General features: G+C 34.9%; 1 protein-coding gene across 2 annotated transcripts; it reads right to left on the minus strand.

Moving 5' to 3' along the window:
- Positions 1-252: 252 nt before the first annotated feature.
- LOC134272918 (uncharacterized) lies at positions 253-7,227 on the minus strand. 2 transcript variants are annotated; one of them, XM_062755093.1, is made up of 3 exons: positions 7,188-7,227; positions 2,554-2,831; positions 253-2,311 (listed from the first exon to the last, which is right to left on the minus strand). In XM_062755093.1, the coding sequence occupies exons 2-3, from the start codon at positions 2,818-2,820 to the stop codon at positions 2,006-2,008; spliced, it is 573 nt and encodes a 190-aa protein (XP_062611077.1). In that variant the 5' UTR covers positions 2,821-2,831; positions 7,188-7,227; the 3' UTR covers positions 253-2,005. The 2 variants fall into 2 exon arrangements, with proteins under 2 accessions (XP_062611077.1, XP_062611078.1); XM_062755094.1 differs by lacking the exon at positions 7,188-7,227 and adding an exon at positions 7,155-7,176.
- Between the last annotated feature and the right edge of the window lie 4,916 nt (positions 7,228-12,143).

The raw sequence follows: 12,143 nt of genomic DNA on the forward strand, positions 1-12,143 counted from the left end.
AAACTAGACAGGTAATAATTAAGATAACTTAGCCTTTATAGTACACATTTCTAGATTACATTCTAAAAAGAGAATAAAATTGGACAAAAATTGACCATTTGCCAGTGATTTTAAAGAATATTGTTTTCAATAAAATATCCTATTAAGAAAAAATAAAATTATCTTTGATTTGTAGGTCAGAATTAACTTCTTATTAATTCTAAAACGTATTTAACATGGACAAACAAAAGAAAACTACAGTCTTTATATCAGTGAAAGTTTATTAAGTCCAACTCATAAGATCAAAACAAAAAAAATACACAAACGAAACTTTGCATTGTTATTTGCAGTTTACAACAAAGAGAACTAGCTAGTTTAAACTTTAATTTAAAAAAAAATATTCAACCATTACATATGTCACTTTTTCTCTCTTGTCTCATTGTTGAATGGCGTGATACTTCAACGTAACATTTTTCAATGCATTACACAACTTTCTCACAAATTACATAAGCAAAGATATATACACTGTACAGCTACATGTATATATTAAACAATAATTTTGAACATGATAATTATGCTATCACCATGCACGGCTTTCATTCATTTTGTTCATGATGGCAGTCAAATGATTTCTAAAAATTCTTCCTGAGAATACTAAAGCAGAACTTTCAATTTTGCCTAATCTTGGAAAAGTAAACTGTATTGTTTACATGTTGTATTTTTTTTCTTTACAATGTTCTAAATATGTGACAATTTTCATCAGTTTCCAATACAGTGTAAGATTAAATTGAATTTTTTTTTTTTGCTATATTTTGTATCTCCAAACTTTAAGGAGTATCCATTATGGTATAAAAAAGAAATATATTAACATTATAGGATGTACAGCACTTGACAAGAAGGATTAAACCCATAACAAAGTGTAGAGTCAAAATGATAAAATGCAACAAAATTATGCTCATTCAAACAGCAACAAATATTTCTAATATATAAGTAATTAAAAACACCAACATCAAAACACTCAAAAAATCCTGAACAAGCACTAAATATTAAAAGCACTAAGAAGTTACTGAGTAAGCCCAGTACTTCGTTAATAGATCGTGTGAAGGAAGTTATTTCTAATATGTAGTCATTTTCAAGTGCTCTGTTAAAAACGCATCTCTGCTTCCTTCCTGGTTGCAGATTCAGTTAATGTATTATCACAAAACAGAATGTAGTCCTTATTCAGGGCTTTTATATTATACACTAACAGATATATATTCTGGTTGACACATCTACATTGTAAGGAAAACTGTGAAGAAGAAAACTACGTGTACACGTATACAACACAGCTTTAGCACACGCATCTTAAAATCATATATACCAAAACACTACATACATGTACATGCATGAGTTAAAAAAAAAACATTTAGAATTAAAAATTATAACCCGATTCACCAAAGTCATGTGAATATATTTCTAGACTACATGTCATGAATTATAATACTCTTGGGAAATAAAATTAATGTTTAAATTTGAGATTGATGGTGCCGGGGTGGAGTGGGGTGGGGCTTGGTGCTGGATAAAATATAATACTAGCACACATAAAGATCAATAAAAGGCTTTGAAATCAATCAATCATTTCTTTGTAGGATGGGTGACACAATCTATAAAAACATACACCGAAAATAAATAAAATAAAATACAGAACTCTGACATAAATCACCATATTGCTCATATATGCTATAAAACAATCTAACTTCCATCCTCCCATTCAAACCAATGACGATTTTCGTTGCTATGTTGAACATACATGTATATTCCTATTTAAAATCATTAATAGAATGTTCACGTTCATCGCGTTCATTACATTTGTTTTTTAGAAAAAAAAGGAAATTAAAAAGAGGATACTGAACATTACCAATTATTACTTTGAGAATTTTTTTAACAAAACTAGATTGGAAAGATTCGATCACAATACTGAAAATGACTAACACATCATTATGCCATGAGTGAGGGCAATTCAGTCCACATACTGATTCGGGTGTCGTTAAGATTGTTTCCCGAGGCCCAGCCGACATTCCTCTTCACTGAGGGGGCGGATCCTCTTCTGGACCCACTTAGGCGCGGCCCAGGGACAGCTCCAGGCAAACCAAGGTCCACATAGAACAGCCAATAGGGAGCACTGTACCAAAAACAGACAGACGAAGATTTGTACCGTGGACAGGTATTGACCGAGAAAGAAAGCCATGGTGCAATGGACGCCCACGTCAAAAGCTGTCCCCAGGATAGAGTCAAAGTGCCACTCCTCCTTATATTGACTGGCTGTCCAGTCTAAAGAACTCCAACTGACAATCTAAAAAAAAAGGATCAATGATTGATTTAACGATTGACTCGTAACTGCAATAATGTAGCGCTCTCTCTCCGAGTTCTTTTTATCTGATACCCCCCCCCCCCACAAAAAAGGGGAGGGCTACATTATTGCAGCTATAATTTACTCAGTAAGTAACTGGCTTTTTTTTTAATTTGTTCGTTTGTTTTTGTTTGCTTGTTTGTTTGTTTTTGTTTTTTATTTTTTGTCGTAACAAAAGGTTCTACTTTTTTGGCGGGCCCTGTTTTCTCCCAACACAGGACGTAATACAGGTGCTGCACTATCTGTAGCACTGCCAACCATTGTAGTTTCTGTAGAAACAGGAAGGAAGAGGAAAACACCGTCAACAGGTCAAACAGGAAGTAGAGGCGGATCCGAACCAGGTCCTTCCGGGGCAGAAGTCGAATCCGGAACAGGATGTTAAGATGACCACAGATGTGGTAGCATTCCAAAAAGAAGAGAAAGAACGCCGCCACACTTTCCAGATTCAACATTCTAAAGATTTCTACAAAGAGAAAAATGTTTCTGATTTTTGTGTTTTTTGTTTTTTTTAATTTTTCAATTTTACTAGAGATATTTTCTTCCAACGGGACGGAAAAATGATTCTTAGCGGGGGCTGTAAATTTTCTTTTCTTTATTTGAAAATAATCTGTCCTAGAAAATGTTGGAAGTAAATCTTTCCTGTTTGGACTAAAAAATAAATAATTTATCTTTGGTAATTGCATACCCCCCCCCCCCCACACACACACACATCCTCGCCGAATTAAATTAATGTTATGGATTTTGGTGTTCCTTACATCTTCTTTTTGAGGTTGCTTTTTTTTTTTTTGCTTGCTTGTCAAACTTTTTTCATGAAGAAGAAAATTATCTGTCCATAATGTCATTGGAAATAAATAATCCTTATTTTACCGACTATGGCGAGTCTTGCGACATAAAAATAAATAGTCTACGTTGGAAAATTAAACTTTCCTCTAATAAATGCAACATTTTGACGTTTTGATGTTGAGAAAAAGAACACCCCTTTGTTAACCGTTTGGGTGTAAAAATATTTTGCACAATTTCTTTTTTTTAACATGTGTTTAAGAGTATATATAAGTGAATATATAGATGTATAGTAAGGTGCAAAAAATCCGGATTTTTTTTTTTGCACTTTTAAATTAATATACGTATATATATATTTAGATTAAATATGATTATGTTCTTCATTTGTTTCAGCGTCCTTCTCGAGTCGAAAGATAAATCTATACTGCATGTAAATCAAAAGTCGGTAAAAATAAAAAAAAAAAAAATCAATCCTCGCTGCAGATGAAATAATAATTATTGTAACTCAAGATTAGATATCTATTTATATCTATAGACCTGTAGATTAAAATGTCAACATAATGGGTCATATCAGGTCAAGTTACCAGACACGACCGTGACACACATATTAAAAGTAAACAGTACCTGTACAGTACGATGCAGGTATCGAGAGAAATTATGTCAACAGGTAATGAGGAATGTGCAGACTGGCACATTAACTTGAGTCACATTGTTTCAAAGTGCAGATGAATCTGACACATATATACAAGTATTCTATTTGTGTATTTTAAAAGTTTTTATGACAGACCAACCGTAAGGCCCTATTTTTGCATTAGTCCGATAAATGTGAAATATTTAATATATACAGATCTGTATATATAGTGTATGTATATACACTTCAATTAAGACCTTAAAGTATACAGAATATGGAAATTATAAAAAAAATATATCAATATTAAAAGATTTAACACAATTCAATTCGAGTACAGAGCTTACGGTGTATCTACGGTAACCCCTCCAACCTCTGTTTTTTTATTGCTTATTTAAAAACATAGGTAATCAAAGATTACGAAGCTCACCTCGACGAATGTTATCAGTTCAAGTAATGCAAATCTCAAATCATATTTTCTTAATATTAAGTATTCATTCCAACAAAAATATTCTTGCAAGTTGTGCTTAACCTCTTACATGGTATATACACATTTCTACGCGTGTAGCATGAAAAACATGTATAGTGTAAACTAATATTCATAACTTTGTTAATACTGCAGATATCAAGGACTTCAAGTTCATTCGGATTGATCTGTTCCGAAACTTTTACCTGGTCTCTTGTATGGAAAATATAGATCAGATCCAGCATCCAAAGCAAGTCTGGTAGTGCCCATCCCTAGATACATCATCCATGCAAGTTTGGTTTAGTTAGGGTTTATAGTTACTTGGGAAAGAAAATGAAGGTCAGATCCAGCATCCGAAGCAAGTCTGGTAGTGTCCATCCCTAGATAGATCATCAATGCAAGTTTGGTTTAGCTAGGGTTTATAGTTACTTGGGAAAGAAAATGTAGGTCAGATCCAGCATCCGAAGCAAGTCTGGTAGTGCCCATCCCTAGATACATCATTAATGCAAGTTTGGTTTAGCTAGGGTTTATAGTTACTTGGGAAAGAAAATGTAGGTCAGATCCAGCATCTTAAGCAAGTCTGGTAGTGTCCATCCCTAGATACATCATCAATGCAAGTTTGGTTCAGGTTGGGCTTATAGTTACTTGGGAATGAAAATGTAGGTCAGATCCAGCAACCATAGCAAGTCTGGTAGTGTCCATCCCTAGATGCATCATCCATGCAAGTTTGGTTTCGCTAGGGCTTATAGTTACTTGGGAATGAAAATGTAGGTCAGATCCAGCATCCGAAGCAATTCTGGTAGTGTCCATCCCTAGATGCATCATCGATGCAAGTTTGGTCCAAATAGGGCTTACAGTTCCTGAGGAATGGACCTGCTCCACAAACTTTAACCTGGTCACTCATCTGGAAAATGTAGGTCAGATCTAGCATCCGAAGCAAGCTTTGTAGTGTTCATCCCTAGATGCATCATCCATGCAAGTTTGGTCAAGGTTGGGCTTATAGTTCCAAGGGAATAGACCTGCTCCAAAAACTTTAACCTGGTCACTCATCTGGAAAATGTAGGTCAGATCCAGCATCCGAAGCAAGTCTGGTAGTGTCCATCCCTAGATGCATCATCCATGCAAGTTTGGTCTGGGTAGTGCTGATAATTTCCTTGGGAATGGACCTGCTCCAAAAACTTTAACCTGCTCCAAAAACTTTAACCTGGTCACTCATCAAGAAAATGTAGGTCAGATTCAGCATCCGAAGCTAGTCTGGTAGTGTACATCCCTAGATGCAATATCCATGCAAATTTGGTCTGGGTAGGGCTTACGGTTCCTTGGGAATGGACCTGCTCCAAAAACTTTAACCTGCCCCAAAAACTTTAACCTGTTCATCCATCTAGAAAATGTAGGTCAGATCCAGCATCCGAAGCAAGTCTGGTAGTGTACACTCCTAGATGCATCATCCATGCAAGTTTGGTTCAGCTAGGGCTTATAGTTACTTGGGAATGGACTTGCTCCTAAAACTTTAACCTGGGACGCCGATGCTAACGCCGACGCCGACGCCAACGCCGGGGGTATAGCATAAGCTCATCTCGACTTTGTCGAGGTGAGCTAAAAAACGGAGAATCTTTTTCATAGTTTTTTGAGCATTGGGTATATTTTATAATTTTAATTTACATAGAAACCTGCTTCGGATAACACAAGTGTATGACAAATATTAATACGCTGTTGTCTTTTTTAATTTTTTTATTAAGTGTATGACAAATATAATACGCTGTTGTCTTTTTTAATTAAAAAAAAAACAAAAAAAAAAAAAAATTCTTCACTTCCTTATAGAACTACAGTGTAACTGCAAGAAACTAGCGGAATCTAACCACTCTTACCACCCTCCCCCCAAACCCCACATGAAAAAGGGTTTTCAAGGGACACATGTCCTTTTTTCCTCTTGTCAATATTTTTTTTTTTAATCTATTGATTATTTTTACGCAAGTTATCTCTTATTTTTTTCTCCGGTTGCCGCCCAATCAAAAAAATAGTGATTTTTAGACAATAGATTTTAGATTAAATACATGAAAAAGTTAATACATTAAAAAATTAGTATACAGCTGGAGGAGTCTCCAAATATTTTATTTTTAATAAAGTACCCTACAATATAGGCCTATATGAAAACAGTTTAACTACTAGTAGATCTACCGGTATTTGTTTTCCAGACGAAAAATTAAAATGAACCAAAATTGTAGAAGTAAAAAAGTATGTAAAAAAAAAACTTGAAAATCATTAATGGTTACAGCCATAAAAGGTATATGGAAACTTTTTTTCCATATTTGAAATACACCATGGGTCTATAGGTATACGTGATGAATAAAAGTGGACTTTGCCCTCTACGATTCTGCCAGAAACATAGTTACATACACGCAGATCACTTGCCCCAGGGAATAATTCATACTTATAGAACGTTGCATACACATGTTTTGTATGAATTTGTATGAATAATAATTATCGATTGATTTAATAAATATATCATAAGAAAGATCTATGTTAAATGTTTTTATTTACAATCTGAATTTTGGTGCTTAGACTGTTAGAGGTCAACATTCCGAAAAAATGAGCATTATTGATCTGTTGATGTAATAGTCTTTTTTTGCACGTACATCATGTTTCTTGATATGTTTTAACCGAAAACTTCTCTGTAAAATATGTTTTTTGATGTTTTAAAGTCAATTTAAGACATGTTTTAATAACCACAGCCACAGGACAGCTTAAAGTCACGTTGACAAAATAATATTTAATGTTGGCCATTTGTTTTTTGGCGTAGTCTACGACGATCGAGCGACCCTGCAGAGCTTTGGAATACAGCCCAATTCTTAAATAGAAAAGGGACAGAAAAAAAGAAAGCCATGAAGTATTCCTCAATAATTTACAATTACCTTCATAAGAATTAAAATGTAATCCCTTCTTACCTTGTCTGTCCCCCGAGCTCCAGCTGAAAACAACAAGAGTGATCGCCCGTAGCCTAGACTCGGTAATGTTTGTTTACGTTTTACATGACCTACTTTATGTAGTTACTGGCGGGAAATTCAAATTTTATTATTCGACAAACTTTTGTCCGTTAACAACACTATTTACCAAAAAATCAATCATTTTGAAAACGAGTTAATAAGCATTTTTAACATATTTAGAAAAATAAAGCACTAAACAAGATAGATAGTGCTAAATACTTCAATTATTTACCAATCAAGGCGAAAGGTATATTGCATTAGATATAAAAGTAAAATTTAAACATTATTTCACCATAGAATTTCAATTTTTCCCCAACAGTCATAGTTATATACAAAATTTTTATTTGACACGAAGGACGTTTTTGGTAAAATGATGGAAAAAACATAGAATGGGCTGATGATTTATGCCATCTTGAACAAATGCTACTTTGGAATGAACTTATGGACAGATTGTGAAAAGACTAGCTACATGTACTCAGCTACCATGAGGTACGCCAAATGTCTTGACTTCGATGGCGAAATTTTATCACTGTAGGACCAAATAGTAGAATTTAACAACATTTAAGATGACCCCCTATGAAATCGGGGATGGTATTTGAATTTTTCATCTTTTAAAAATAATCTTAATATAGTAGTTAAAATTCAATTTAAAAAAATTATCAAAAGCTAGGGTAAAAATAATTAGATTCGGTCTCGTTATAAATAACAGTGTAAAATTTATGATCGATGTTGAAAACATAGAATAGGCTGATCATTTATCAATGCCATTTTGAACAAATGCTACTTAAGCATTGAATTCATATTTTTGGATGTCTTCGGTCCTATAACACACCTGGCCGTGCCGACAAATTAAATACCGCGCGTTAGCGCGGTATGATAATTTGTCGGCACGGCCAGGTGTGTTATAGGACCGAAGATATCCAAAAATATGAATTCAATATGCTTATATTTACATTCTCTAATTTTCCTTCTTCATAATTGCTTATTTCGTTCATCTTAAATGTGCATTTAGCGCCCTTCAAAACTGCCGTGGTTAATAGATGTAAGAGCCGTTTGTGACGTCAACTGACGTTAAATGACGTTACAAAGTTAAATAACGCAAACAAATATTGCGAGGAAAAAAGTGACAAATTAATTCATCACGCACATTTCGTTAATTTTAACGTTAATTTTTCAGGGTTATAGCTTTTCATTAAATTGAAATAAAACATTTTACATTTTGGTGCCCCTAGAGCATTGAAAATGCTTATAGTTCCTGCTGTGTATTCTAACGCGCGGTGAAAAGGTTTCGCGTGTATTATAGAAATTTGAACGTCGTGGATTTCTAATGGATTTCATAAGGAAAATTACACTGAATGTAAATATTTTGGAATAAATGGACAGATTGTCCAAGACTAAGTACATGCACTCACCATTAGGTAAGGGAAATGTCTTGACTTCGAAGGCGGACTCGAGAAGATTTATATCACCGAGCAAAATTAACATTTTTGAAATAAAATAACTTTTTAATAATTAATACTAAATTTGGACGTTTATCTGTGACATTGTTATCTGCATGTGCTTATTTGTAGTAAATTGTCTCTTATTTATCTTATTCCCTTTGAAATAGGATTAAGACATTCCAATTGACACTCTGTGACTCTGTCAAAATAAATGTTGCTCGTGAGATTTTAATGCCTCGGGATTTGTTAATCCTTTACCAAATACTTTATTTGTATAATCACTTATAATAACCTCTTTCATGTTCATTCTATCAAACAAACACGCCTGTTCATTAATTAACTAAACTAGTGTCAAAAGTCAATTATTGTTTAATCTTAATCTTACAAATATCTGTGTCCATTATTAATCTCTTCAGTTTGGAGGCCCGACGCTCTACCGGCCACATCCAACTCGTTTAAGTCTCTAAGATTTTGTTAAAATTCATGTTTGTTATCTACCATGTCTTTAATAAATTCGGAAACCTGATTGACCAATTCTTGGACTTTATATTGGAAGACCATAAGGAATACAGCACCTTAACCCTTTACGTTTTATCACGGGCCCACAGCGCCACTACTTCGTTATACCCGCCAAAATTCCTTCTTCCCCTATAACGCAAAACAACGGATTTATTGTAAGATTTACTTTTACATTTTATGACCAAAAATGAACTGGTCATAATTGGTGAAGAATCGGGACGTTCCCTTTATGTTGTACCTTTCACTACGCCAGGGACGAGTTCCACCCCATGACTGTAATTTCCCCAAACATCAAAAATCACGATGGACTCTTACTTTCAACCATCATGGATGCTAACAAAGAACAAGGTATGGTTTCAATACAAATTTTGCCCTGTGATTTTCTATAAAATGAAACTGGTTTAAAAGTTGAAAACTTATGCTTTTTAAATAATTGAAATTCAATGCAGAAAAAGCTTACAAATTATTTTTCTCGCATGTGTCTTTAAATGCTAATTGTGACTCCATAAACATGTGCATTTTCCCGTATTTTCTTCAAAAGTTGCAGAAGACACCAATTTTCAATGGAATTTTCTTTCAGATAACATCGCCCACAAAGATCTTGAGATATATGATTTGTTATTGAATTTTGCACAAAATATTAAAAGATTAACGTGGGCGATGGCTGTGGACACTGTTTTTCTAAAGGAAATCACCCTTGAAATGGGCCATTTTGAGGCTTTTTCTGTTGTTCAAAAATAGAGAAATGATTCACATTAATGACGTCATATTTGCTGAATGGAAAACCTTCACGCCATATATTCTTTCCTGATTTGTCACAGTCAAATATTTAACTAGTATTGAAGCCAGTTTCAAAACTTTTTGATGTCATTAAATTTTTAGGGCACAATAAAGCTAAAACTATACCTTCTTCTTCTAATCGGCCGCAGTACAGTCGTGCCTATCAAAAGCATTCTCCATCAGTGTGCTTTAACTGTGGAAAATACGGACATTACGCTAAAAACTGTCAAGTGCCATCTAAGAAGTCGAATTCGAGCAAATTGCGTGACGCACATAGAGTTCGTAATTTTTTGGACAGAAAACTATGGATGAGAGAATTACCATTCTACAATCTCAGACAAACTGCCTTCCATAAATGTGTGGACATAACTTCATCCCTTCGATATCAAATGTCAAGAACAAAAGAACAACTTAAAAATTCAACTATTTGCATCAAGAAATTGCTTCAGAAACTGCAAACCACCGAAGAGAACTTAAATTCAACAACGAAACTACTAACGTCAGTTCAACAGAAAAGTGCCGCGAAAGTCTCACAACTAGAAACAACAATCCTAGTAATAATGGGAAACGAAAGAACACTTCCACTGGATAACATAGCTGGATCATCTCAATGCAATATTAGATATTTGTATGTTATAATTCTTATGTAGAGTGGGTAGAAAACATAAAGAAAACGTTCTTCCTATTGTTCTCAGAACTTTAATCTCTACCTTCATGAGACAAAAGAAATAAATGAAATATGTGGAGATAACGAACAGTATTCGAACTGAAGAGTCCATTTATCCTTGCAAAATAGAAGCGGACATGGACATCCAAAACATCAGATGCTGGATCAGATGCCATGGAGGAGTGAGCATCTCCGACGGGTCCTTCTTGTCATGTTTGGGTAAAGATACAAAATAAGAGCCTCGAAGTTTTTAGTTGGAGGTTTTAGTTTGGTGATGGTATCCTTCTAAACATGACAAAAGAACAGCGAAATAGGATTAGGTTGGACAGGACCATACACACTGTTTGTCCCACATTGTCAGATTTGGGGTATCGGAAATTCGTATGTGGCTCATGTAGATTGATTAAAAGAGCTAAAATAAGGCAATGGAGTATTTGAAAATAGAAATATTTCTGATTCCGACTAATCTTTAGAGGCTCAGTATGACACAGGCTGTTGCTATACTCGTCGTCATTTATCAAACGATATTAAGATTCCTGAAATATTAAATAATTTTGCGAGCCTTGATGCACAAATTAAAATTAATGCGGTGAAAACTCGCTCTATCTTTTTAAACCTGTCTCTATTTCGCTGAGTGACATTTTTCATTCAAGTTGTAAGTTACAAGTATCAGTATACTGTAACCCCCCGTTCACACATAGTACGCCGCTTCTACTACGATCAAAGCCTGGCCGAAAGCTTGGCAAATCGTGACAAATCACAGGAGAAAGACGTGGAGTGGTCATAAGCGTAGAATGATCGCAGTAGGGTCTTCATGATTGGAGAGCTCTACGCTCTCACCACGCTTATTTTGAACATGTTCAAAACAAGCGTAGCGGGATCGTGGCCAACAAGAATCGGGGTTAAGTCGTATAACACATGTATAAGGGCGTAGTAGAAGCGCCGTAATCGTACAAGCAGCGCGGAAACATCGTTGAGAGATCTTCGTGATCGTAGTGAAAGCGCCGCAAGAGCGTAGGAACTTAACAAGTACGCTCATACAACGCTCCTTTACGTTCGTACTACGTTGTCACTACGATATCTCTACGTTCCTGAAGATCCTACGAAGACCTACATCGACTTTACGACGATCATATCATGACCTTTCAGACAGGAATTTGTTCTTATAGCGCTGATATTTGACCAATCATCATCTGTAAACTGCATTTAAAGGGTGACACTACACTTGATGATCATTTGCAATTGAGAACTTTCACATCTTGTTACAGTTTCAATTGAAAATGCCCTTAAACCGTTTGGTAAAGGCCGCAAAAAAAACTGCGGTCGCAAGATATGTATCATCGCTAAAATCATACTTCAAAAATCTGCGATTGCAAGATATATTTACATCATCGCCAAAATCGTACGGGAAGCGTAATACAATCGTAATATGATTGGCACCAACCATATGATGTCAAAGATTCGTTGACCCCTAATATAAGAGCCATGACCTAGCTGTCCTGTGATGCA

The sequence above is a fragment of the Saccostrea cucullata genome, unplaced genomic scaffold, assembly GCF_032062105.1.
Source record: "Saccostrea cucullata isolate Sc308-1 unplaced genomic scaffold, CSIRO_AGI_Scuc_v1 ctg1978, whole genome shotgun sequence".
NCBI classification, from domain to species: Eukaryota; Metazoa; Mollusca; class Bivalvia; order Ostreida; family Ostreidae; genus Saccostrea; species Saccostrea cuccullata.

What these genes read in the sequence shown, in the direction of transcription:
- LOC134272918 (XM_062755093.1), bottom strand. Translation starts at nt 2,820, where the DNA reads ATGTTGAATCTGGAAAGTGTGGCGGCGTTCTTTCTCTTCTTTTTGGAA. An exon ending in AAACAGGGCCCGCCAAAAAA is followed by an intron (nt 2,312 to 2,553) that starts GTAGAACCTTTT and finishes CTTTTTTTTTAG; the next exon opens with ATTGTCAGTTGGAGTTCTTT.